Raw genomic sequence first — 24311 nt, forward strand, 5'->3', positions numbered from 1 at the left:
CTTGGCGGAACTTCCGCACGATTATGTGGAGGAATTGACTTACGAATTTTTCTCTACCATCAAGGCCGGAAAGGAGGATGACAATATCATTTTCCGACTTAGGGGAAATGAGTGTGTTAGTAATGCTCATAACTTGGGTGCGAATTTGGAAATGCGGGAAGAAGGGTTGACTACTATGCCGGAAGAATTTGATGCGGATGTTGTTTGGAAGGAGTTATCGGATGAGGATTTCTATGATCCTCACACATCGAAGGTGAATGAGGTTAAGGACACCGCCATTGTGGTGGTCCTAAAATGGTATGGACATTCGTTCATGGGGCGGAATGAATACTCTAAGGTTGCAAAGGAGGACTTGCTTGCTTTGAACTCCATTTTGCATCCCGAAGATGAAGCTATTCGGCTAAACCTTGCATTCCGTTTGAGGCAAATGCTATTGGAAGTTCCGGGCAACAAAAACAAGAAAGTGGGGTTTGGTTGGATGATTCTAACACTTCTCCGGACTTGGGAGCGAGGCATTACAAATGAGGATTTGGCACCATGGGTTATTCATGCTCCAAGGCGGCTTGGGATCGATCATTTGAAAGCGGCGTCTTATGTTCACGAGGGGGAAGTGGTTCCTTTTTACAAGCGTGCTAGTTGGATCAATAGACATGGACCCGATGCGGCGTTTAGAGCGGAATTTCCCAATGTGGGACAAGAAGGGGATCAACCAATTGCTCGGCCGGTTAAGGAGCGTGTGAGGAGAAAGGGAAAAGAAAAAGTGGGAGAAATGTCTCAACCCGAGCGAGCCACCGAAGGGGCCGAACCCGAGCAAGGGGGAGCTCAATGGTCGACTTTTGATTATCGTTTCAAGGAATTGGCGGAGGAAAATCGCCGGGCTTGGGAGGAGCAAAGATTGATGTTAGAGCGCATGGAAGCGGCGCAAAGGCGTGGAATGGCGAGACTCGAATACAAGCAAGAGCGCTTGAGAGCAAAGATGGACCGCCAAGATGAAAATTTCCGCAATTATGTGAATGGCTCGGGAATCGTTTGGATTGACACTCCACCTCAATCTCCCGCCACCCCGGACTTCGACTAGCGAGATTTGCTTTTTCTAACTCTCTCATTACAATTTCTTGCTTTATTTTATATTTCTATGCTTTGGGGACTAAGCTAGAAATAGTGTGAGGAGGGTTGTGAAATTGTATCTCGCTTTATCTTTATTGCTTTATGTTTGTGTGTTTTCTTTATGTTTGAGTCTAGTTGTCGTAGGAAGTTTGAGTCGCCTCCACTAAACTCTTGTACCAAGCTTGAAATGTTGATTGTTTAAGATTAATGAATTTGGCAATATCTTGAGTAGCATCAACTTTTACTATCTCTTGTACTTAAATGTCATAATGCATTTGTCTAGCCTAAACAACTATTCTTAATGCTTGCTTAATGAAATGTGATGGGCATGACATGTTGCGAAGAGATCGAAAAAAAATTGACCTTTAGTTGTTGATTCTTGAAAATGATAGTTTAGCGTAATACGGTTGCATGATGTGCGAAATTGTAAAAAATTTGTGTTAGCATAATTTGGGCATAATTGGCATGAAAACATAGGGATTGAACAATAGGCATAACACCACAATTTTGTTATTGAGTTATTTCGAGCCTACTTGTCTTTGTGAGTGTTACTTTGTCCGGAATTCCTAGAATTTGCTCGGTGTCCATTCAAAATTGCATTGTTGAGTGATTGATAATTAAATGATTATGGCATTAGGTGTAACCATTCTAGAGACCGCTTAAAAAGCCTACCTTAAACCTTTAGATAGCCAATTTTGAGCTTAGACCCTTGTTGATATTACCATGTTAACAACACAATCCCATTCTTAATTTTCCACTTTCATTCACCCAACTTGACTTGACAACTAGTGTGAGGAGGAGAGGGTAATAGCTTGATGAACATAAAGAAGAGTGAACTTGAACTACAAGTGAAATTAGTGCCTAAGAAAAATACAAAAATATGCAAGGGAAAGAAAAATTCAAAAAAAAAAAAAAAAGAGAAAGATAGAAAAGAAATAAAGGCATGAGATTGAGTTAAGCGTTCAAAAAAGAGTTCAAAAATGTAAAAAGTCCAAGCTAGCCCAAGTTCTTAGTAATATTTTAACTAGTTTCAAGTCAAGTTTTAGCCTAAAATATCAACTTTGACCTACCCCGACCCTTGGCCACGTTACAAACCGTGCAAGCCCATAAGATAATTGTTGATCACCGAGCTAAGTAGTGGAGTTTAGGACTATGAGCAAACCTATGGGAATTCCGTGTTTGTGTGCTTAAATTTCTTATCCAAACACTTGTGTGTTAGAGTGATACCTAGTGAGGATTTTGATGCCTAGGTTCAATTTTTATATTCGATTTGCCATAGCTTGCCCAATATTTTGTTAACCAAATATTTGCATGTCCCGTAGATGATGGCGATAACTTGACTATTCGAGATTGACCATAGACTAATGCGATTGTATTCTCTTTGTCTTTGGAATATGTCATGACAATTGAATTGCTCATTTGTTGCATTGTCTCTAGTTGTTGATGTTAGACATTTGCATTTGTGCATTCTTGATGTGGAGTTTGATTGTTGATGCTTGTTCATTATTGCCAAAGTTGCTAAGAGTGAATTGTGGTTTGATGCATTTCTTGCTTGAGGACAAGCAAGGTTTAGTGTGAGGAGGTTTGATAGGAGTAAAATACTCCTATCTACTAGGGTGTTCTAAAGCACTTTTTATGCTACTTTCATAGTGTTTTAAGATGAATTGAGTACCTTATTACGTGCTTTACCTTTTCAGGGCATTTGAGTGTTTTAGAGCGGTTTTGGCTAAAGGAAGCGAGAGAATCGTCAAGAAAGCAAAGAAACGAAACCTTCGAGAAGCCAGAAGCTTGTCTCGATCGAGACAGGCACAAGAGGAAGTGTCTCAATCGAGACAAGGCCAAGAATTGAGGCAGTAGCTTTTGAGCTACTAGTGTCTCGATCGAGACACACTCTTTTAATGAGTGTCTCGATCGAGACAAGGGTTATGAGATGGGCTCAGATTTCGAATTTTGAAGAATCAAGACTTAGGCCCACTTCCTTATTTGGCTAAACACCCATGTAATAGGATGTCTTTTATTTCCTTTTTGGGGAGTACTATATAACCCCTTTTATCTCTATTTTTAGGTCATTACCTCATTATTGTAAGAATCAACTAAAAGTAGAGAGAATTTCCTTTTGCTCTAGAGAATATTTCTAGTTTTTAGTGTTCTTAATACATTTCCAGATTTTGGGATTTATACCCACTTTAATGCAAGTTCTTATGATTCAATCTTCATTATCTTGTTTATGTTGGTGTTCTACTTTCTAATCAAGGTAATCTATCCTATTTCCATTATGCTTATTAGTTATTACCTTGTGATTAATGTTAGATTAAGTATGGTTGGCTAAACTCTTTGTTTGGGGGTTGTTAATTTAGGTTGTTAGTTGATTTGGATTGGGTTTGTGTTTGGCTTGTGTTTGTTTTGGCTATGTGCTCTTAATGCCTAGGTTAGTGTGATCTATTAACCTAGGATTTTGGTCTAATTAATTAGGCGAGGGTCAATTAATTAGACGGAATTGATTAGTCTTGAACCTAGGACCTAATCACGCGAGGGCGGTTTAGGGATTAGGTGGTCTCTTAAGTTTGCTTGATTAATTGTAATTTGCTAGTTAGTCGATAACTAATTATGCTAGGGCAATTTAGTTATCGGTTGATTAGTTCATTGCAATTTTCCTAGTTTTAGACTCGAGAGAGCGGAACTTAGGGCTTTCGAATAGCTTGACCCAAAACCGGCGCCATCCTACAACCCCGACTCTAAGATTCTATCAATTTAAGCTAGCAACCCTTGAACTTACCTTTATTATTGTTTCAATCTTTAAGTTAAATAGTTGATTGTTTGGTTGTTATCGATAGATTAATTATTGATTACCTTATTTTTAGTCCGTAGTTATTAGATCCAAATCATTTGTTTGTTGCTTTCCGAATTGGAATTCAAGATCCGTGTTCGTTCATTTTAAACCCCTTGTCTTCGTGGGATCGATTCCGTACTTCCGGATTTACTACGAGTTGGGTTTATTCTCAACACCCCACCATCTCTCCGCCCCAGCTTATCGGTTAAAGAAAAATATTTATTCCCACAGTAATATTTAGATAGAAAATAAACGATACAATTTAAAATTAAACCTAATAGATGATTTTTTTTAGAGAGAAGAATAGATGAATATTAAATTATGGAACTACCATTTGGTTACTAAATCATATTTATTTTCTAAAATAATTGACTTTTATAATTTACTCGAATAATATAGTGAATTTGTATATTTTGAAGATTAATGAATTTGTTTATCAGCTAACTCATACCGCATATTATATTACACTCATATAGCAAGTGTTGATATTTGTTTTTTGTTTCTTGTATGGTGTATCAGTAATTAATTATTAGTGATACAGTCTAGAGGAAACTTAAAACAAAATACGGACACAAATTTTTAATTAACCATTACACATTAAGCTTTATTCAATCTGTTTTTCATCAATTGACAGAAAATAAGGACGAAAAACAAATAATTTGAGACATAATAGTAAGGACAATAAACAACAATTGGAGATATAATAAAATCTAATTATGATGAAGATTAATTATAATACATACTTGAATAATATTGTGATCTTCGTGATCATTTCGATCTCTCTTGCAGATTTCACATAATGTGAAATTTGATGTAGATTTAATGCAATCCAAGTAGAAGAAATTATAACATTTTGAATTATGAACTTTACATGACTCATAGAATTTGGTTTGTAATAATGCTTGTAACTATGAAAAAGACTCCATAATTTTGTTTAATGAACTCAAATTTTGTATCAGTTTCATTGAAATAATTCACATATATATATATAGAAGCTAATGTTAAATCCTAATTAGATAGAGATTCTTTTCCTATTTAGGAATGTATTAACAATAAAATAAATTAGGAAGTAAAATATTTTAGGAGTTTATTATTAATAAAACTAATTTGGCTAAAACTATCTCAAGGTCCCTATATTATATCACTTTTATTCAGAACATTCTAACTATTTATCTTTAATTTGTTTAGTCCCTATTATTTCAATTTTAACATCCTTATTTGGATGTAATATGGCAAATGTGCCCATTCGCTATTAAATGCTAACGTTACCAAATTTGTGCATATGAAATTATAGATAAAATTGCTCCATGAGTTTTTGTATTATACCTTTTTTTGTTCAAAAGGTCCTTAAGGACATCAATTATAATATAATTTTTTTTAGACTCTCGCTAACGGAAAGTGAGACGCATTTACCAAATTCCGTCCAAGTAAGGACTTCAAAATCATTGAAGAAAAGTGGGAAGTACATGGACTCTTGATGGGTTTTTTGCCAATAAATTTCTCAGACATTTTATCAAACATTTGCAGTGCATACCCCTATTAAACACACGAGCAGCATAAGCATCTGTTATAGCTTCTTCATCTTAAAGTATTTCCCCTTCAAAAGTGGCAATCAAACTGAAATATTTCTGAAATTACTTGCCTATAGGAATAGGACAATAGAAATTCTTTACAATTTTTTCCTAACAATTACATGTCACAATTTATATTTTTCTATATATAGCTGTAAATGTAAATTTACAAGGAAGGGAAAAGCCAAAGATTGAAGAGAAAAGAAACAAATGATAGAAACCAAGTTAAAAAAGCCATAGCAGCAGATAATTGATATCTGCTACATAATTTATCAGGACAATATGAATTTCCGACCTCAATTAAAAGATCTGTAACACTTGCTGTTGAGCTTGCTGCTGCTAATGCTAGAAACGATAATACCTGTTATCATAAAATTAATTAAATATTTATATCATAATTATAAGGGTTACTCGTACATTAAATCCCAACGTCTTACATTTGTAGCAATTTAACCTCATTTTTTAATACATCACACACCCAGATTTTTTGTGTTTTTATATTATGAAGCATGTAGTCGATTTTTACCAAAAATAAAATGTATAAAAACGACGGGTTATTGACAAAAATGGTACCAAACCTTTGGACCTTGTATCAAAATGGTACCAAACCTTTAATTTGTATCTTTTTGGTACCCGACTTTCTATCATTTGTTTCAAATTGGTTTTTCTTTACAAATTCACGCCATTTTTAATGACGTGGCGACCGAAGAAATATTTTTTTATTTATTTTTACCACATCAGATGCCATATCACATGACACATACCATAGTTTGGTGGTTCATCCTTTCTCTTTCGCCTCTCCTAATCATTAAAAATGGCCGAAATTTGTAAAAAAAAACCATTTTGAAACAAATGATAAAAAGTTGGGTATCAAAAAGATACAAATTAAAGGTTTGGTACTATTTTGATACAAGGTGCAAAGGTTTGAAACCATTTATGTCAATAACCCTCAACGCTTTAAAGAATGAGATTAAACCGCGATAAAAGTGAAACGTCCAGATAAATATATAAATAACTATACTTATAATTAGGGTTAATTGATAAGAAACAATTAAGTCAGTCTAAGAATGCTTACCCAATCTCCAATTATGATAGCTGATAAAACTTTTGATTGATGAGGTAAATTCTTGATAAAAACAGAATATATATCGACTAGCATCAAAGTTACGCTCCACGGAATCATTAATCCCATAACGATCACCAAATAACTGCAATTAATTAATTAACAATTAAAATTATCTCAAAGTTTCAGAAATTTAGGTTAAACCATAAAATAGAATTGTAATCAATGAATTGAAGAAGAAGAAGAAGAAGTACCAGAAAGCAGTATAACTGTAGAAATCAATGCCTAAACACATGAAGAGAAGAGAAGCAATAGAAAAAATGGTCTGCCCTAATCGGAGAGCCAAGCTGGCGCTTGTTCCGATAGCTCCCGGCACTCTTTCCGTCATGTTCTTCACCTGCCGCCGCCGGCATGCCACTCTCTCTTCATTAATTTCCGGTAGAATTTATAAGTGCTTCATTTCTCTGATGCTGTCTCAAAATCAACACAGTTTTTCTTAGATTTGGCTAAAAAGGGATTATGAAAAAGAAAAACTCCATTTGGTTAGTTATTGGATTAGTGATTAATTAATTTGATTGAAGGTTGGGGTTGATACGTTAATTAGTGAGTGTGGGGCCTTTGTAATGCTAGTGGCTAATTAAGATTATAGACACACTATCAGTTGGCTGTCACTGTGGAATAGAAGCCGAATTAAATCAATTCAACATATTCAAGTTATTTTCTAATTGAAATTTTAAATTATATTTAAAATATTATGTTTTTTCAATTATATAAATTTTTAAGTTAAATAATCATATATAAATAATGTGTATTAATTTACTAGTCTAATTACTTGAAATATGGTTTCTCTCCGACTCAATTTTATGTATCTCTTAAAATATACTAGTATTTAATTATAACTGGATAATCGACTGACTAAATTAGAATTCAGTTTGATTTGATTTTTGATTAGTTTTGTTCATTATAGGTAATTCTTTTGAAAAAAAAAAGATTAATTGAATTTGGATGAATTTTTACTCCAATTTTTTAAAATTTAATTGTATGGGTTGATAAATTTTTTGTGAATCTGTTCTAGATAAAATTTTCCTTTTTCTAACATATAGCCGCTCTATCCAAACATATTATTTTATTTAATTATAATTCGGTTATGTGTAAATTTCAACTACAATCTAATTAAAGAAAATATTTCGGATAGTTTGATTTGATTCAATTATCGAACCGACCGATTTAAAACCGATTTTAAAGAGTGGCTAGCATTTTTCATAGTATTATTTTCAAAATTAAAACATGTTTGATTTCTTAATATTCTGTCTCACCTAACACAACAGTTTCAGTAACAGGAAACGGACGGACGGCATGATTGACCTTTAATTATAATTTTGAAATTCTAATTCAAAATTCCATTCTATTCACAAATTAACAAATCACAACTTGGCTAACATTATTAGATAAATTAATCACTGACATTTAGTGCAGGGCCAATTTTAGCACAATTTAAAGAATATTTGCTTTTTCTCTACAAAATTTAATGACCTGAAAATCTAAATTAGCCAAATTTGAGGTAATGAGTAAATATGCTCACTGCACTAAATCTTTCTTTAAGCATCTGATTATGAAAAAGGTAAAGCAAACCAATAGGAAAATGGAACTGTTCCTAATTGACTTTTTGATTATTGGACATTAGAGATACAGTTTTGCCATCTCACGTAACATAGAACAGGCAACAGTAAGCCTGTCTTTGCGAAGCCATCAATTTTATTTTGACGTAAATGGAAATTTTTCCTCTCAATTTATAAGCCAAGTTTAATTAGTACATATTTTAATTTAATAGTTAATTTGATCATAAACTTATTTTTTTTATATAAATTTCCCCTTTTTAAAATAATAATTATCAGAGAAGGTGAGCAATACATTGCCGAATTAGGTGTAAGAATTGTTAAATAGATTGTTATGCTTATCATTATGTTAAAGGTAATATAGTATTTTCCTTATAGATATATCATCCTTTTACTTTGTATTAGAGTTGAGATTTTCTCATCTAATTTAGCCTACATTCTTTTTCTTCTATTTTTTCTTAAAATCAATGGTATTGATTCTTCTATTAATGTTATCAAAAATGAAATAAATTATTAAAAATAGCCAGATGTAAGACTAAATTGACATAAAGTTGAAATTTGATTAATTGATCATTGTCTGTGAATTGCCAATTTTGATTGGTAAAATTTTGTATTCATTGTTAAAAAATTTAATATTATTAAATATGATAAATATTTGAATAATTTACTTTTATTTTTAAATAACTCAAGTAATTCATTCTGTTGTTTGAGTTGAAATTTTAAAATTTAAGCTCATTCGAGTGCAAGTTTGAACTCAAACTTGTATAACGCAATCGAACTTAAGCTAAATTTAAACTCACTTGATGTTGAACTTGAGTTTTTATAATACATTCAAGCTCGAATTTCAATTTGAGAACTAAACTCTTGTATAGCACACTTCAACTTGAATTTTAATTTTTTTTTTTGCAAAAGAATTCTAATTTAAATACTTAAATTTATTCGGGCTCGAGTTTGAACTTTAAACTTTCCCATGTGCTATGAATTCAAACTTAAACTGGTTTCCATTTTCCTCGCACAACTAAAACTTGTAGCTAAATGCTGATAATGATAGTAAAATAATAGTAATTAATATACAAGATTCTAGTGTTTGAGCATCTGAATTGTGTCACAGAAAAGTTTAGCAAACACCTTCATCAACATTTAGCAAAATCTGAACCAAGAAAAATATTAATACAGAAAATCAAAGAGATGAACTCTCACACATTCTATGAATCAAGCTGAGCATACCAAACACCCTGAATCTTCACATCCTTTGGAACTTTAGCTCCCAAGTCGGTATCAGACGGCTGCACACTCTCGAAAACCCCGATAATTTCTCCGGTTTCCGGCTTACTTCCGGTCACACTTAGGGTTATTTTCCCCACGGACGAAGCAGTATTCTTAACATTCTCTTTTTGTAGCTCCTCCTCGTCACCTCTGCCGCCGGCAGGCAATGCAACTGCATTGTCATATCCGGTGGATCCTCCTCTACCCTTAGGGTCCAAGAATGAGGATCCACGGTACGAGGGCACGAGAAACTCTCCGCTGAAGGCTTCGGGTTTGCCGGATGCAACCAACTGTTTGATGGTGAAAAGGAACGGCACACGTTCGCCTCCGGGTAGTTGCACTGTCACGGCGGCGTAGTCAATGCCGTCCTTCTCTTCGAACTTGACGGTGCCATCGGAGGCAACTTCGAATGGTCCTTCGATTTCGTCGAGAGTGTAGGTTAAGCGAGTCATGAGTTTAGTGTTTTGGAACTCGGGTGGGGAGTTCTTGTTTATGCCTTCTGCCTTGACGGTGAAGGAAGTTGGTTCTAAGCAGAATTTCTTGGCGGTGTACTTGCCGGATTTGAAGGCGAATTTGTCGACTCCGCCGTCGATTGTTGGGCATTGGTTGGCTGTTCCGGTTCCTTTAACTTCCATGTATGTTTTGCTTTGAATTTCATCGTAGGTTAGTCTCTTTGGAGCTCCTTCAGCACCAGCTCCCTGCATAACATAACTAATTAATAATCATGAAGTCTATTCTTCTATTTTTTTTAAAAATAATTTTGAAATTTAATCTAATTATCATTTTGCTATTTCCAATTCGAATATAATCCGTTGATTTACTATTTTCATGTAATATAAATAATTATTAATATTATTTACGTGATTGAATAGCTTTATAATATCTATGTGAAAAAATATTAAGTGAATCAGTTCACCAAATAAGATTATACGCAAATCATTTTGAATATGACACATATAACATGATTATTTACTAATTCAAGAAGGCCATAATTTTTTTTATGTCAAACATTTTAATTCATATCGTTAACGTATCACATTTTATAAGTTGATAATTTTATAAGCGGTGAACTTCATCATCTAAAATTTTCTCGAAAATTGAACGTCACATAATTTACGTACACATCATCTCTAAATCATTTTACATGCTGGAGGGCAATACAAATGTAGTTTCTTAAAATCATTTGTATTTTTAAAAAGATTAATTTGCACTAATCAATTAAGGCAGCAAGAATACTTATCTTGACTTACTCTTGATTAAAGAATCATCATATTAGTATATCACAAAAGAACACACAAAGACATGATCTTACTATAAATTATGCATAAATGACAACCTATATTGTACGTTTTAGAAAGCGTTTACGGAAAGATAAACAAAATAATAGGTAAAAATAAAACATACCGAGACGACAAGGGCGGAAGTAGCAAGAGCAAAACCAGCAATCTTGGTAACATCAACACACTTTTGAGCCAAATCTTTAAGATCAGATTGCAAAGAGCAAGCGATCCGACCACCGCTACTCGGCTCTAGCCCGAAAGACTTGGAAACAGATTGAGATGATCTAAATTGAACAAAGCTAGTCCTAGAAGATGGCACACCAACTTTAGTTGGTTGCATCAGTGTAGCCGCAGCTTGTAGTGAGGCTGCCATTTTTCTAATTTTTCCTCTTAGTGTGCAATGTGCTAAGAAGAAATAAAAGTGAACGAGTGATAAATGTTATTTGTGTGGCAAAGTTATTTTGGTGGCTATGGTGTGAGTAAGATAATAAGAGGATAGGATAAGGTTTTTCTAATCTTTCTATTGGTTGATTGAAGGTGATGATAATTGTTATTGAGATGACACGTGTCATGTTTTGTCATTGGGATGTAGATACTCTTGTTTTTTTATAGGGTGGATGATGTTGTGTGGACAAAACTCCAAGGTCATGTGGCCTTGAATCAATTCATAGTTTCTGATTTTTCTTGTTTGTCATTGGAAGTGAGAGGACATTCATTGTTCAACAATGGGCTTTGCTAGTCATGGAAGTGGGATTTCAAGAACTTACAACCATTAATATGGGCCTTGTGAGAGACATTAAGAATTTGTGGAACATTTTTTTTCTTCACGAAAATAGACCTACTTTACTTTAGCGGACTTAAAAAAAGTCTAGTTGTAGTTATATACATTCCTTTTTAAATCGGCCTACTGGCTGCTGAGGCCTGAATTGAAGCTAAAATTTCAGGAAGATGTCTTAAAAATTTTGTCAACCATGCCAAAACTCCTAGACTGTAGAACATCTAAATATGAATGATTGTTCTGGTGCATACCTAACCTAAGTGATAGAAAAATGAGCTATATCTCAAATGGTATAAGTGTTGGAAAATAAATTGTTAAATTTTGAATTTAAATTTTTTTACAAACGCTCCGTTTTTTTATATATATATATAAAATAAGTTATAGCATATACCTTATTATGGGTGGGATTTGATTGAGCTTTAGTTGATCTAATAAATAAAATATATTTATAATAGAAGGCTTAATTGGTTTCGACTCTTATTTAATCAATATTTTCTGTTTTAAAATTGTGTCGAAAAATTATTGTTCCAAACACAAATTTTCATGTTAACATACAAAAGTTTAAAAATAATACTAGTATTATTTTTCCGTCTATGAGTCCAAGTGTCCATTTGTTTTGTATGTGTATCCATGCCACTTAATATTCACATTTAAATTCAATCTGAATTCAATTTGAGTTGATATCTTTTATTAATGCATTGAATTTATGCTGGCTCGAGGTGGTATTAAATTCTAATAAAAAAATTAACTAATAATAAAAGTTAAAAATGTTCATAAAAGGCTTAATTTTTCCAAAAAAATATGGAACTTTTAGGCCTTTTTTAATTTGTAATTATTAAAAACTATGATAAGGTATTATATGTTTCTATTTATGTTCATTCATAAAATTAAATTTTTTTAAGATATTATTCATACATTAATGATTTATAATTATTTGATAACTAATTTTTAATTATTTAATTAGTCAAAACTATTAGATATATTTTTTTGAAATATATCATGCTAAATTTAATAATTACTTATTTTTTAAATTTAAAAAATAAAAAATATGCTAATTAACCAAGCGCTAAGCCATATGCGCAAACGAAATAACTTGATAAAAAAGTTAAATTTAATATTAAATTGACTAAAAGGTTAAAATCTCTACTGGTTGATCATTGCTTTTAAGTCGAAGGGCAAATTGCTATTTAAATTTTGGGAGTGAACAACATGTGCAAAAAATAAGGTGAATTGAAATAAAAAATTAAATTTATTTATTATATTGACCACAGAGTTAAATTCTCTACTAATTAACCGTCTCTTCTAAATTGAGAGAATTCTATTCTAAAGTATTCCATTTTGATTGATAATTTTTATTCATAAAATTATTTTACACAAGCTTTTTTTTAATAATGCATTTTTTAGAAAGATGCGGTGTATATAATATATAAAACAATATTAGAGTAATGTTAAATAAATTCACAAATTATATTTATTTTCTCAATTTAACCAACAACTTAAAAACGTCTTAATCATACGCAGGATGTTTCATTTTTTTTCTCAATTCAATACATATGCTGACGTGACACTCATCTATTGGTGCGATTTTGCTGAGATGAATATCATTTTTGACAGCGACTTCAGCATGTTATGATCTCCTGTATCAATTTGAGAAAAAAATGAAACTTCATACATACAATTGAAACGTTTTAAAGTTCTTGATTAAATTGAAAAAACATGTACAGTTTATGAATTTTTTTAATATTATCTCAATTTTTTTAAATATTACTGTTTTTTACAATTAAAAGGATTATGAAACTACTTGTAAAAAAACATTACATGGATATAAAACTATGCCTTTGTTACTCGCACAAAATATAAAATTAAACTAATTTTAAATTTTCATGAATATGAGAAATTTAATTCACGTAAATTATACTTTTCATTTAATCATAATTTTTTTTTAAGAGAGTCTTAATACCAAAATAAATCATAAGTTAATCCATTATAAAATTCTGATAATGAATAAGGCTACTGAAACACAAAAAGATACATTAACTGAAATACAACTTCATTAGCTTTCTCAACCATCTACAGTTTTCTACTTATGAAATCCAACTGTACATACTGCAACAAAGCTTGCTGTTCTCCAAAGTTTAAAAAGCGAAAAAATGGCCCATGCAGGTCTCGAACCTGCGACCTTCGCGTTATTAGCACGACGCTCTAACCAGCTGAGCTAATAGGCCAATTGTTCAGATGGTTATCATAAAACAACAATATCCGTAAATCGTAGAAGATTTGTTTGAGCGCTGGCATTAGACCCATAACGTTCAGTTCAGGTATAGGGCACAAATTGTTACTCTTAACTGATCTGTATCCAAAGAAGTCAAATTGCACATAAAAGTGCATCAAGTCAATAGGCCGATTTTTATTGATTTCGAGCATAGGAGACTGTATTTTTCGGCTTCTAACCGAAGATCAAATTAAGAGAGCGAGTAAATCACATTTTTCATTGTTTTTCGACACACTTCTTTACATTTTAAAATGGAACAAAGTATCAATAGAAGTTAAGTCGGTGAAATTGGTGTCAAAAAAATTCAATCAATTATAGAATTTTAATTTGTTTTATATTTTTTATCATTTTCATCTATGATATGTTTTTATGATTTAGGTTATATTTCCGGTCTATTTCCATAATATTTCAATCTGTCTTTGCTTTAAAACTGGTGCTTAATTTAGTCCTTTTTATAAATTAAAAACATCGTCTTAGATGTTACTTGTTTGCAAAATAGATTATGACTTCGGAATCAATCTAATTTTATTTTTAATGTAATCCGATAATAGAGATTAAGCAGCTCAAAAGTGCTTGAAGGATCATCAAAGGCAAACGCCTCAATTTTATAATTATTGAGTTCAATTCTTCTCATCATTGCTGCATTAATCCCTTTCAATTAAATACTCTAAACAAATAAAAGTTAATCAAATAGATAATTTCAAGTTCAAGTCAAAATGTGAAAAAAGAGTTGGTAAATATAAGGCAATTCAGAATGAGTAGGAGGTTATTACATCATCAAATCATATAAAATGATAAGAACATGATAAACAATCTTCATTACTGCCAAATTAAATTTATGCAAGTTTTAGAAGAAAAAAATTAAAATTACTATGAACAGAAAATGTAAAACGAATTAGTAAAAATTGGGACTTCTCTCAGACAAATGCCTCGATTGTCGTCACGATTTAAAAGAATGGATTGATCGGACTCGTCATCTATGATTTTCTTCATCACCGAGAATTACCCAAAATTCTAATATAACAGACATAAAGCATGTTGAAGAAAATTAATTGTTGAGAAAAAAGAAAAAAGAAAATCTAACAATGACTTAAAAAAAACTTAAAAAAACATAAAAACTAGAGAAATCTGAACACGAAATTTTTTTAAAATGTAAATTTAACTCCGACTGCAGCTACAAGAGCAGGAACTGATGAGTGAGACTTTAAGGTTTGCTTTGTTTTTATAGGCATAATTAGGGTTTCGATTGGGTGGTTTCCAATTACTTATTTACCCTTTTATTATTTAGATTTAGCCCCCATTTTCTCCCCTAACCCTAACTTTCAACGCTCTTAATAGCAACATTGTGGGTTGTTTAGTTGGACTGCAATTGTTTTCTAAGCTAGAAATTAGATGTGTTTTGTTTGACAAAAAAATCTCTAATTTTTTATTTTACATTCATTGAAATATTTTATGTTATTGAAGTTAGCATATAAGTTTGAGAAACATTATATTAAATGTTTTTTATTTAACTTTTAAAAAAAAAATGGGAGAGAAAAAACGCTTTTGGAAGGATTTGAACCCACGGCCTAACAATTTGTGGATAGATACTTATAATATTTGAATTATAACTCATTGTTTTTTTTTATTTTATTTAACTTTTTAATGTCTATTAATTGATATTTAATTATTTATAATTAAACTTCATAAATAATTTTAGGGTTATTGGAAAAATAAATCCTAACATTCCATTTTTTTAGCGATTTTAGCATTAACGTTTAAAACTTTATAAAACAAATGCTAACTTTTCCAATTTTTGCAATTTGTAACCTATCTCATATTCCAACCATTTTATCATCCTAGTACAAAGTGCCAAAATATAAAAGGTTGGGATTTTATTTGCAAAAATTTTAAACGTTAGAATTTAATATGTCAAATAATATGATTATCACATATGCAAAATATGACCGAAAAACGATTTGGGCTGCAAATGCAAAAATTTGAAAAGGTTAGAATTTGTTTCTTGACATTTTAAATGTTAGGCTTAAATCACAAAAGAAGTGAAACGTTAGGATTTGTATTGCAAATATCACATAATATCATAACAAGAATACTCAAAACCAAAAACATATTGGATAATTCTATACAGTTAATTGCTTTAATAACATAAGAACTTGTATTTGAAATTAATTATGACTAATTATTAAATAAATATCTTATTTAGAAACAACAATTAACATATTTAAAACTTGCCTAAAAAACATATTTAATTAAAACATAAAAAAATATTTCACTTTAGTTAGAACTGTTTTAAGATAGATACTCAGAATTGTAATGGACATTTGAAATGAACAGCACTATGAAATGGATATAAATGTAACATGAAATCACAGATCAAAGTCTCATTGTAGAGACGCACCAAGTTGATATAAACAACAAAAGCTTAGAGGACGTGGAGCAGTAGGGACCATACTGGATAAACTATGAGGAAAATGATACCAAGAGTGTTTGATATTCCATGGCTTTGTGTAAATGAGTTTCTGAATCCACCAGATGCTCTGATGTGCTCTTGCAATAGGTAACAACCGATGACGAGGCATATCCCGACACCGACCCAGCTCTCCTTCAACGTGTGTGCAAAGAAACCGGGAGCCACAACCAGTAGTAGGATCAAAGATCCTGGCATCTCCAGCCAATCTGTCAATGGTCACGACACAGCAAAATCAACCAAACACGCGAATCTGTATATACATTAGTACTAATTGACTTAACAAAATTGTTTCATCATCTATGTATGACTCGAGTAACAATGAGTGACAAATAGGCTATGATGTTCAATCTTATTGCTGATAAGTGATAGTGGTTGCATTCATTACTTGTTACCTAAGATAATAGAAGGCGCTAATGAGCTGACGAACTTCCTAAATAACACTTTGTTTATACCAGCCTGACATAGATGGTGTGAGAAAGAAAAGCAGAGGTGGTAAACAGAACTGGAGGTTGCATAATGAATAAATCAATTACCTCCATGTTGTACAGAAATGAAAATGTTTAGACAAGAAACATTGAATTGAAAAATGGGGGAAATGACATTATTTTACAAGAATAGACTTATAGCAAAAAGTTTTTTAAGTTTCAGAAATGTTTCAGGAAATAAATCATGGAAACGTAGAAATCGACAAAGTTCCGTGCAACATAGAATATTATGGTTAGCTTGAGTAATACCACATACTAGCAACTAAATTTAAAGGAAAATAAATGGTCATGCAAGATATCATGTCCAGATGAAACTGTAAATTTAGATGAAGTAAAAAAGAAAAGAGCGAGCAATACCTGGGAAGTGTCGAGGAAAGAAAAGTCTAAGCACTACAGCGACGAAAGCAATCCATTTTCCAACCTCACCTCTGAATAAAGTTAGATACAAACGCCAATGAATAAAATTGAGCAGAAGATTCAACAATGGAAAAGCTAAATAAGTTACATAGCCATGAGTTTATTACCTAAAGAAGTTAAATAACACTGAAGGAAGACTAAGGAAAATGTAAGGGACTAAGAGTGAAGTCAGCATGTTTGTTCTCCAGTTTGTCCGATCCAGTATCAGCAAATATCTGCATTGAACATTGAGAGTTATCACTTCCATACGAAACTCATACAAATATCTCTGGAAGAATATACAGACTTGAAATGAACATCAGTTAGAAAGTTACTAATAGTAATATGCAGTAATGCTGATCAAATATACTTCTGATAGTCGAATCAATTCATTTAAACTCTTTAATGACTTTTTGGATTCAACCACAGTCAATGACTTCCAAGTTCTAGACACCAATCAATCGCAAATTCTACGTAAACTTCAGCTAAGATGAAATTCCTCAACTCAACTTAATTAAGTCTTTAGGCCAGGTTTGGATCCGATTCTTCTATTCCACCTGGTTTAAGGATATATATTCCATATCATATTCGTGGACAGAGATTTAATATTCCAACACGTCATTAAATGATTAATTCTTTTTAATTAATTTCATCACTTCATTCATATCATATATGAGTTAGCATATCATAGGCTCTATCAAACAGACGACGCGATAAAACAAATTCTATCAAAAAATTCCTCTACATCCATAGATACTCTTAAACAATAACCAATGCTTAAATCATTAATTCCCATTATGACATAAGGAAAGGATATTGATAAAAAAAATGAAACAAAAATAGTCCAACAGTTTTACAATTAGAGCCTAAACACACAATGCATACTTCATACCAGAAAAAAGGAACCCCCTTTCCTTTTTAACACAACTAATCCCACAAAAAGCAAACACTTTAAATCATAGCACCAACATTAACTTTAAAAATAGAAAAAAAAAACAGAAAAAGCGCGCATTCTGCTAAAGTCGTGCGTTCATTTCCTCCCACAAACGCTCGTACAATTCAAGAAAAACAAAGGAGATAAATCAGAAAGAAACTCACATAGCAGCAAAAGAAGCAACCCATTTGAGAAAAGAAGTACCAAAGCCAAGGCCACCAAGTCTAGTAGCGTCATTCATAAGTTTCTTAGCAGCAACCTTGAGTTCATTGAAATCAGATTCAATCAATTTACCATTATCATCACCTTTCATACCAGCTGCATCCTCAGTTTTCATTTTCAGATACTCAATCCTCCCCATAATTTCTTGATTCTTTTTCTTTCAGATCTAGAAATTTAAAAAAGACCCAGAAAAAACCAGATTAGAGTAAGTAAGAAAGCAATTGAACAGCTAAAAAATTTCTATAAATAAGAACAGGACAATTAAGAAGCTGGATAGACACGTAATTAAAATTTGTATGTGGATAATCATAAGACAGTCTTACCGTTTTTGAGTGTGATTGTGAGGTGGGTCCTTGTTTTTAGCTTATTTCCAATCTGAATGTTCAAAAGGAAAATGTAATTAAACTAAATTTCGGATCGTTTTGTGTTTTTGTCTGTTTATTTTAAGGTGTTGACTGATTGAATTTACCCGCGCTTAATTGCACGTGGCTTTGCCTGATGACTAACCTTTCACAGCTTTAGCCATGAGCGAAACATGAGGATGATGAGTGTTCTAACGCTGTCGTTTTAAGTGTTGTAAGAGTAAGACTATGCGTGTTGGGCTGTACCATAATGGGCCAGGGTGGGTTTGTTGGGCTGTCTCGATTGGTTAGCATGGGATTACGTTTTGTAAGGCCCGCTTGAGCCGGACTTTGTCACTGAAACGTTGCATAAATCTCGGCCCCCAAGCCCAAATACGAGTAAATAGAAACATATTTGTACAGATAAACTTGAACTTATACAACTGATTAATTTTTCCATCAAAATCCGACCTGAACAATAAAAATATATTATAAAATCGGACTTGAATATTAAATATTCAGACTCGAACTGAGTTATGTATCGTATTTAAAATTGCATTTGAAAATATCAAACGTCCAAACCCGATCTATGAATATGTATATTATGGGCACGTATTCAAAGAGAAAACCTTTTATATTTTTGTCTATTTGTTTAATCTTCAGAAAAAAAAATGATGTAGTATATAGAAAAATATAAAAAAAGAATTATACTTGTATTAGTATTAAAGCTTATTAAACAACTAGTTTCGCATTACGTGCTATGCACGTGGCTCGTAACGTAACTCATTAATGAACATAATAGTAAATTTATTATAATTATATTAATTTTTTATTTATAATTAATATTAAATTAGTTAAGAATTTTTGTAAAAGTAAATATAATATATTCGGTTATCAAATTTGTTCCATACTGAATTTATTCTTCTTTTGGTTTTATAATAACCATAATTAAATAATTAATTTAATTTTATTAATAATATCTTTAAAAATAATAATAAGATAGAAATTTAAATAATAATATACTGACCAAATATAATATTTTAATTTTGTAGTTCAATCAAACTAAAAGATAGGTATTCCTACTAATTTGGAGACAATTTAGTTATTTTTTACATATTAAAACTAAATTGGAGATAAGTTAGCTACCTATTCTAATTAGGACTTTAATTACAATAGTGATTAATTAAATAACTAATTAGGTAATGACTATAAAACCTTTATTTAATACTAAACTGAAAAGGATTATTCGGTAAATTTGCCTGTCCCCCCATCCGTGCTTTTATATATAGTATAGATGTGAATCTCCTCTATTGGCACAGGGTGATTTTGATTTAGAAAGGAATGGCATAAAAACATTATCCTTGCAATAATTTTCTCCTCAAAAGTAGCGTAATTTTGGACGATCAAACATCATAAACTTTGGTCAGAAAATTTAAAGAAAAAAAGTTCACTTTCAATTTTTATTCCAGCTTTTCCGAAGCTCATACGTGGCAAAACTAAATTACACTACAATGTACCAGCTAGAACAAATCATACACGCCCATTCCTAGATAAACAAATTAATGATTACGTACTAGAAAATGTCTATTGTTGGTGATGATGATGTTGTTTTCCTTTCCTTACATTCACAGCCGTTGATTCATGAGAATCACACACTTGACTCTTAAACTTACACCCAAACTTCCTCGTTATTGACCCTCTCCATCCACTGCCACGTGTACTCTCACTCTCCGTATCAATCTTCTCAATTACTTTCTTCATCGTTGAACACTCTCTTTCCAGCTGATGCACCCGCGTCCTCATGCTATCCATGTCTAGTCGCAACACCTGATTCTCTCTCACTGCGCTCCTCCACGTGTTACTTCCCGCCACCTCTGCTCCTCCTCCTTCCTCCACGTCAACTTCCTCCTGTTCTCTTCTCAACACCGACGGTCTTGCTGGATCCTGCAGCGGAGCTACTTCGGCGGCTATTAAAGTTCCGGCGATTGCGTGTCGCAGCTGTAACTGTTCGAAAAACAAAACCTGAACCACCGCACGTAGCGGTAGCCGCTCGTTTTGAGCGGCGTGTGTGCAAGCTTCTAATGTAAGCTTTTGGCAATCCATTACTCCGCAGATCTTTTCCCGCTCATTCTCTGATATCCATGGATGCGCCTGTAATTACAACAAATTCACAGTTAAAAACATTATATTAAAATCCTAACTAATTAAATTACATTACAGTACGCTTACTTTAAGATAAACATCAACAGCTCTGTATAAACCGTCGTCGAAAAGCCGAGCTTGCTCCGGTAAAGAAACCGCCAGGTTACAAAATCTATCCGGTTTTAAATTTGCATCAGAAGCAATCTCAGCTAAATAACCGTCGATTAACTTTCCAACCAGCATCAACGACGGAGTTCGCACATTCCGATCAACACCTTCTTCTTCCACCTCGGTATTTCTCTCTTCAATTCCGTCCAAAAAATAACCTAAAATTCTCTCCATACAATCAACATCATATAAAGTTTCGTTAAGATACGAATAGCTAGGGATTAACAGATCGTCGAGTGTAGCATGTTCTAGCTGCAAACCGATTTTTCTTTCTAAAGCTAAACGACACGATTCCGATGCGTTTAATATGTTTGCCGTTCTTAATAAACCGAATAAGAACCTCGTCGCCGTAGTTGTTGTCGTTGAAGATCCGGCGGTGCTGTTTTTCTCTAACGGAAGATTTGAAGTTATTGTTTCTAATACTTCTCTCTGTTCATTCTCCGTTACAGTTGAAGAAGAAGATGACGGTAACGGTGGCTTCCGATTCAATCTTGAAACGCCTGGAATGTATTTTTTCGCGTAGTACATTAAACAGCTCTCTATAATCTCCGGACTCAGATCTCTCTCTTTCATTGCAAAAATCAACCGTTTAAATAACGGCAAACTCAAAAGCGATAGATATTCAAGCCAGGAATCTGCATTAGTGCCGCCTCTACCGGCGGCGACGGAGGCTATAGCGGAAGATTTTTTCCGTCGGACAGCGGATTCAATTCCGTTCCATAACGCTTGGTTTGAAGTAGCGGACGGTTTATTCTCAGTTGTTCCGTCGCTAACCGGCCAGCCAAACAGAGCTGCTGGATCAGTAGTTGAGGCTCTTGAAGCAATTGAATCAATGCATCTCTGTGTAATGGTTAGGGTTTCTGCTAGAGACATTACTTTCTCGCATGATTTTAATGCTTTGATTGATTCTTTGAGGCTTTTGAGTACAGATTGTGAGAGAAAACGCTCTGTTTTGGAGATCAGATTGTCTTCCGAATACTCTTCCGTCATCTCGAGAAACTCTCCGGCGCAACGGAGCGGCGCGACGGTGGAGGAAGTGAGCTCTATTTTCACGGAGTAGCAGAATTTGGCGGCCATTTCGAATGTCTCCGAACCTCCCGGGAAATCCGGGAGGGTAATATGGCAGTGAACCTCCTCGATTTCATCAGGTTCGGATTCTTCTATTTCTTGTTCTTCGTTTTGTTTTGCTTTTATTTCTGTGTTTGCTTCTTGTTCTGCTATTAGCTCGTGAAGTTTTCTGCTCTTTGACATTAAAGGAAACTGAACCAAAGAAAACAAAACAAAACAAAACGACAATCAAGAAACCATAGAACAAAACAAGAAAATATACATAAAAAAACCGATGTTTTTGGTGTTATTAGGCTGATCAAACCTTATGGAGATGAAAGGTCATATCTTCAACTTCAATTACAATGTCACTTGGTAACCCAGTTGTACAAAACCTGCATAATAAACATTTTCTTGAGTCTCTTTAGGTTAAAGACAGTTATTCAAAGAACAAGAAAATGGAACTTTAGTATTAGTCTAACCATGCTTGCCCTTTGGAACTCTGTTTCTCAGCTGCCATTCTTGGTCAAGAAAATATTTTCTTGTCTCTAAAATATTTGTAGAGAGTTAAGCCAGATCCATGATGAGTATAGAGACGAGGAAGATGAGTGTTTAGAACATAAAAACTGTTAGTAATGGAATCCAAATATAAACTCAAAACAAGACAAATATAAAGCTAGAAACAGATTTCGAAAAAGTTGAAGAGTATATTATGTTTCTTTTTTAGTGTCTTTTCTTTGTATTACATCAGAATCTTAACAACTCCAACTCAAAATCAAAAAAAATCAAACTAACTTTCTTTATATGCCTAATTCTCTCTATAGAAGATGAAGAAATAAAGTCTTGTTTTAGAAGAAATTTCTATTTTCTTCTTTCCTTCTAAAGGACCATCATTACCTCACAGTGGAAGTTAGCTCATTGCTTGCTTGCTTTTGCGTAAATTATGGAATTTTTTATTCTTGAAATTACACTCAGTTTAGTTTTTAATCTGGATTGGCAATTGGGCATGGCTCAATCAATCTAATTCCAAGGTCCTATTAGCTTTATTATTGATAGAATAATAAAGGGTAGGTGGGGTATGAGAATAAGAAGTCATGAAATGATTTTTGATATCAGATTTTTCAACTCTAAGTTTGAAGCATGTCCTGTAGTACAATTAACAACATTCATTTTCATAATTACTTTTATGAGTTAAAATTAATGATGATTGGGTTTTAGTGATTTGTTTTTTCTCTTATTTTAGAAGCAATTATGTCATAATCGAATCAAAATATAAAATTAGTACATTACTTTTGGCCGGTCCACTAAAATAGTTGATTACAACACTGTCATAGAGAGAATATGCTTCAAAAGGGAGACATTTTTGCCATATAAGGTTTAAACTATACACATAAATGAAATTAGTACTATATATTATATATTGAGTTTACATTGAAATTCATTCAAAATGTTTGTATGATATCATAAATGATCACATGGAGGACATGACCCAAATATATTTGGATGGCTGAATTATTTGAAAATTTGAAATTTTTTCCTGATGATGGATTTCCCACCTTCAATAATAAGGTGTGAAATAAAAAAAAAATAAGGTAAAAAAATTGACAACTATGACTATCATTTATAGCAGCATGTCTACCACCCTAAACTTCCATCCCAGCATTTATAACCATATTAATTAGGTGATATAAATAGTATGAAAATCCATGAACAGCTAGAGGATCCTTTACCTAATCTGTATAATAAAACATGCTAGCCATAATAGGATTAGTGAGTCCTATGCATAATTATCTTATCATAATTGAAATAAACTAAAGACTTTTTTTTTTTGATAATTTGGGGAGGGGGGATCGCTTGTGGGAGGAAACGAACCCACGACCTAGCAGTTTGCTGCTCAGCGCTTATACCATTTGAGCTATAGCTCATTGGTAAATAAACTTAAAACTTGATAGAGATGGGATATGTGCAAAAAAAATCGCAACCCTTGTACTGGATTTTAATTGTATCACAGCTTTCGACGATCAGCAATGTCATTTACAAAATAAAGTTTTTAAAATTTTATCATGGTTTTGATTTTTGGTGAATTTATGTTGATATGCCAACCAAACTTGGAGGCAGCAAAAGTTTGGTTGCCACATAAATTTGAAACAATGATAGAATTATGGCCATGTTTGGTTCGTGGAATGGAATAGTATGGAATATAATAGCTATTCCATAAGGAATGGAATAGGCATTCTTTAATTTTTAAGAGGAGTCCTTATTCCACAAAATCATGGAATAGCAATTCTTTGGAATACCTATTCCATGAACCAAAGCAAAGAAT

General features: G+C 32.7%; 4 protein-coding genes and 2 non-coding genes across 8 annotated transcripts; all 6 read right to left on the reverse strand.

Moving 5' to 3' along the window:
• Nucleotides 1-5415: 5415 nt before the first annotated feature.
• On the reverse strand, nucleotides 5416-7197 carry LOC126656203 (CASP-like protein 5C3). Its single transcript, XM_050350717.2, has 3 exons — nucleotides 6826-7197; nucleotides 6584-6716; nucleotides 5416-5869 (listed from the first exon to the last, which is right to left on the reverse strand). The coding sequence occupies exons 1-3, from the start codon at nucleotides 6957-6959 to the stop codon at nucleotides 5675-5677; spliced, it is 462 nt and encodes a 153-aa protein (XP_050206674.1). The 5' UTR covers nucleotides 6960-7197; the 3' UTR covers nucleotides 5416-5674.
• Nucleotides 7198-9232: 2035 nt separating this feature from the next.
• On the reverse strand, nucleotides 9233-11168 carry LOC126655666 (oxygen-evolving enhancer protein 1, chloroplastic). The gene is made up of 2 exons (XM_050349913.2): nucleotides 10858-11168; nucleotides 9233-10151 (listed from the first exon to the last, which is right to left on the reverse strand). Exons 1-2 carry the CDS (start codon nucleotides 11104-11106, stop codon nucleotides 9393-9395), a joined length of 1008 nt encoding a protein of 335 aa, XP_050205870.1. The 5' UTR covers nucleotides 11107-11168; the 3' UTR covers nucleotides 9233-9392.
• Nucleotides 11169-13662: 2494 nt separating this feature from the next.
• Nucleotides 13663-13736, reverse strand: TRNAI-AAU (transfer RNA isoleucine (anticodon AAU)). Its single transcript has one exon. It is a non-coding gene; the product is annotated as a tRNA-Ile (tRNA).
• Nucleotides 13737-14695: 959 nt separating this feature from the next.
• Nucleotides 14696-14784, reverse strand: LOC126659003 (small nucleolar RNA SNOR75). The gene has a single exon (XR_007634565.1). It is a non-coding gene; the product is annotated as a small nucleolar RNA SNOR75 (small nucleolar RNA).
• Nucleotides 14785-16011: 1227 nt separating this feature from the next.
• Nucleotides 16012-18811, reverse strand: LOC126654448 (cold-regulated 413 plasma membrane protein 2-like). 2 transcript variants are annotated; one of them, XM_050348303.2, is made up of 5 exons: nucleotides 18614-18811; nucleotides 18233-18456; nucleotides 17263-17370; nucleotides 17096-17166; nucleotides 16012-16459 (listed from the first exon to the last, which is right to left on the reverse strand). In XM_050348303.2, exons 2-5 carry the CDS (start codon nucleotides 18427-18429, stop codon nucleotides 16206-16208), a joined length of 630 nt encoding a protein of 209 aa, XP_050204260.1. In that variant the 5' UTR covers nucleotides 18430-18456; nucleotides 18614-18811; the 3' UTR covers nucleotides 16012-16205. The 2 variants fall into 2 exon arrangements, with proteins under 2 accessions (XP_050204260.1, XP_055959823.1); XM_056103848.1 differs by lacking the exon at nucleotides 18614-18811 and having other exon boundaries at nucleotides 18233-18554.
• A 1251-nt stretch (nucleotides 18812-20062) lies between these two features.
• Nucleotides 20063-23015, reverse strand: LOC126655522 (BTB/POZ domain-containing protein At5g66560). 2 transcript variants are annotated; one of them, XM_050349743.1, is made up of 5 exons: nucleotides 22886-23015; nucleotides 22471-22536; nucleotides 22314-22383; nucleotides 20861-22201; nucleotides 20063-20782 (listed from the first exon to the last, which is right to left on the reverse strand). In XM_050349743.1, exons 2-5 carry the CDS (start codon nucleotides 22506-22508, stop codon nucleotides 20216-20218), a joined length of 2016 nt encoding a protein of 671 aa, XP_050205700.1. In that variant the 5' UTR covers nucleotides 22509-22536; nucleotides 22886-23015; the 3' UTR covers nucleotides 20063-20215. The 2 variants fall into 2 exon arrangements, with proteins under 2 accessions (XP_050205700.1, XP_050205699.1); XM_050349742.2 differs by lacking the exon at nucleotides 22886-23015 and having other exon boundaries at nucleotides 22471-22863.
• Nucleotides 23016-24311: the final 1296 nt, after the last annotated feature.

Source organism: Mercurialis annua, linkage group LG7 (assembly GCF_937616625.2).
Source record: "Mercurialis annua linkage group LG7, ddMerAnnu1.2, whole genome shotgun sequence".
Classification (NCBI taxonomy): Eukaryota; Viridiplantae; Streptophyta; class Magnoliopsida; order Malpighiales; family Euphorbiaceae; genus Mercurialis; species Mercurialis annua.

What these genes read in the sequence shown, in the direction of transcription:
- LOC126656203 (XM_050350717.2), bottom strand. Translation starts at nt 6,959, where the DNA reads ATGACGGAAAGAGTGCCGGGAGCTATCGGAACAAGCGCCAGCTTGGCT. An exon ending in TACAGTTATACTGCTTTCTG is followed by an intron (nt 6,717 to 6,825) that starts GTACTTCTTCTT and finishes AATTAATTGCAG; the next exon opens with TTATTTGGTGATCGTTATGG. An exon ending in CTATCATAATTGGAGATTGG is followed by an intron (nt 5,870 to 6,583) that starts GTAAGCATTCTT and finishes TTATGATAACAG; the next exon opens with GTATTATCGTTTCTAGCATT.
- LOC126655666 (XM_050349913.2), bottom strand. Translation starts at nt 11,106, where the DNA reads ATGGCAGCCTCACTACAAGCTGCGGCTACACTGATGCAACCAACTAAA. An exon ending in CTTCCGCCCTTGTCGTCTCG is followed by an intron (nt 10,152 to 10,857) that starts GTATGTTTTATT and finishes TATGTTATGCAG; the next exon opens with GGAGCTGGTGCTGAAGGAGC.
- LOC126654448 (XM_050348303.2), bottom strand. Translation starts at nt 18,429, where the DNA reads ATGGGGAGGATTGAGTATCTGAAAATGAAAACTGAGGATGCAGCTGGT. An exon ending in GTTGCTTCTTTTGCTGCTAT is followed by an intron (nt 17,371 to 18,232) that starts GTGAGTTTCTTT and finishes TGTTCAATGCAG; the next exon opens with ATATTTGCTGATACTGGATC. An exon ending in CTTTCCTCGACACTTCCCAG is followed by an intron (nt 16,460 to 17,095) that starts GTATTGCTCGCT and finishes GACCATTGACAG; the next exon opens with ATTGGCTGGAGATGCCAGGA.
- LOC126655522 (XM_050349743.1), bottom strand. Translation starts at nt 22,508, where the DNA reads ATGGCAGCTGAGAAACAGAGTTCCAAAGGGCAAGCATG. An exon ending in AGTTCCAAAGGGCAAGCATG is followed by an intron (nt 22,384 to 22,470) that starts GTTAGACTAATA and finishes TTTATTATGCAG; the next exon opens with GTTTTGTACAACTGGGTTAC. An exon ending in CTGTTGATGTTTATCTTAAA is followed by an intron (nt 20,783 to 20,860) that starts GTAAGCGTACTG and finishes TTGTAATTACAG; the next exon opens with GCGCATCCATGGATATCAGA.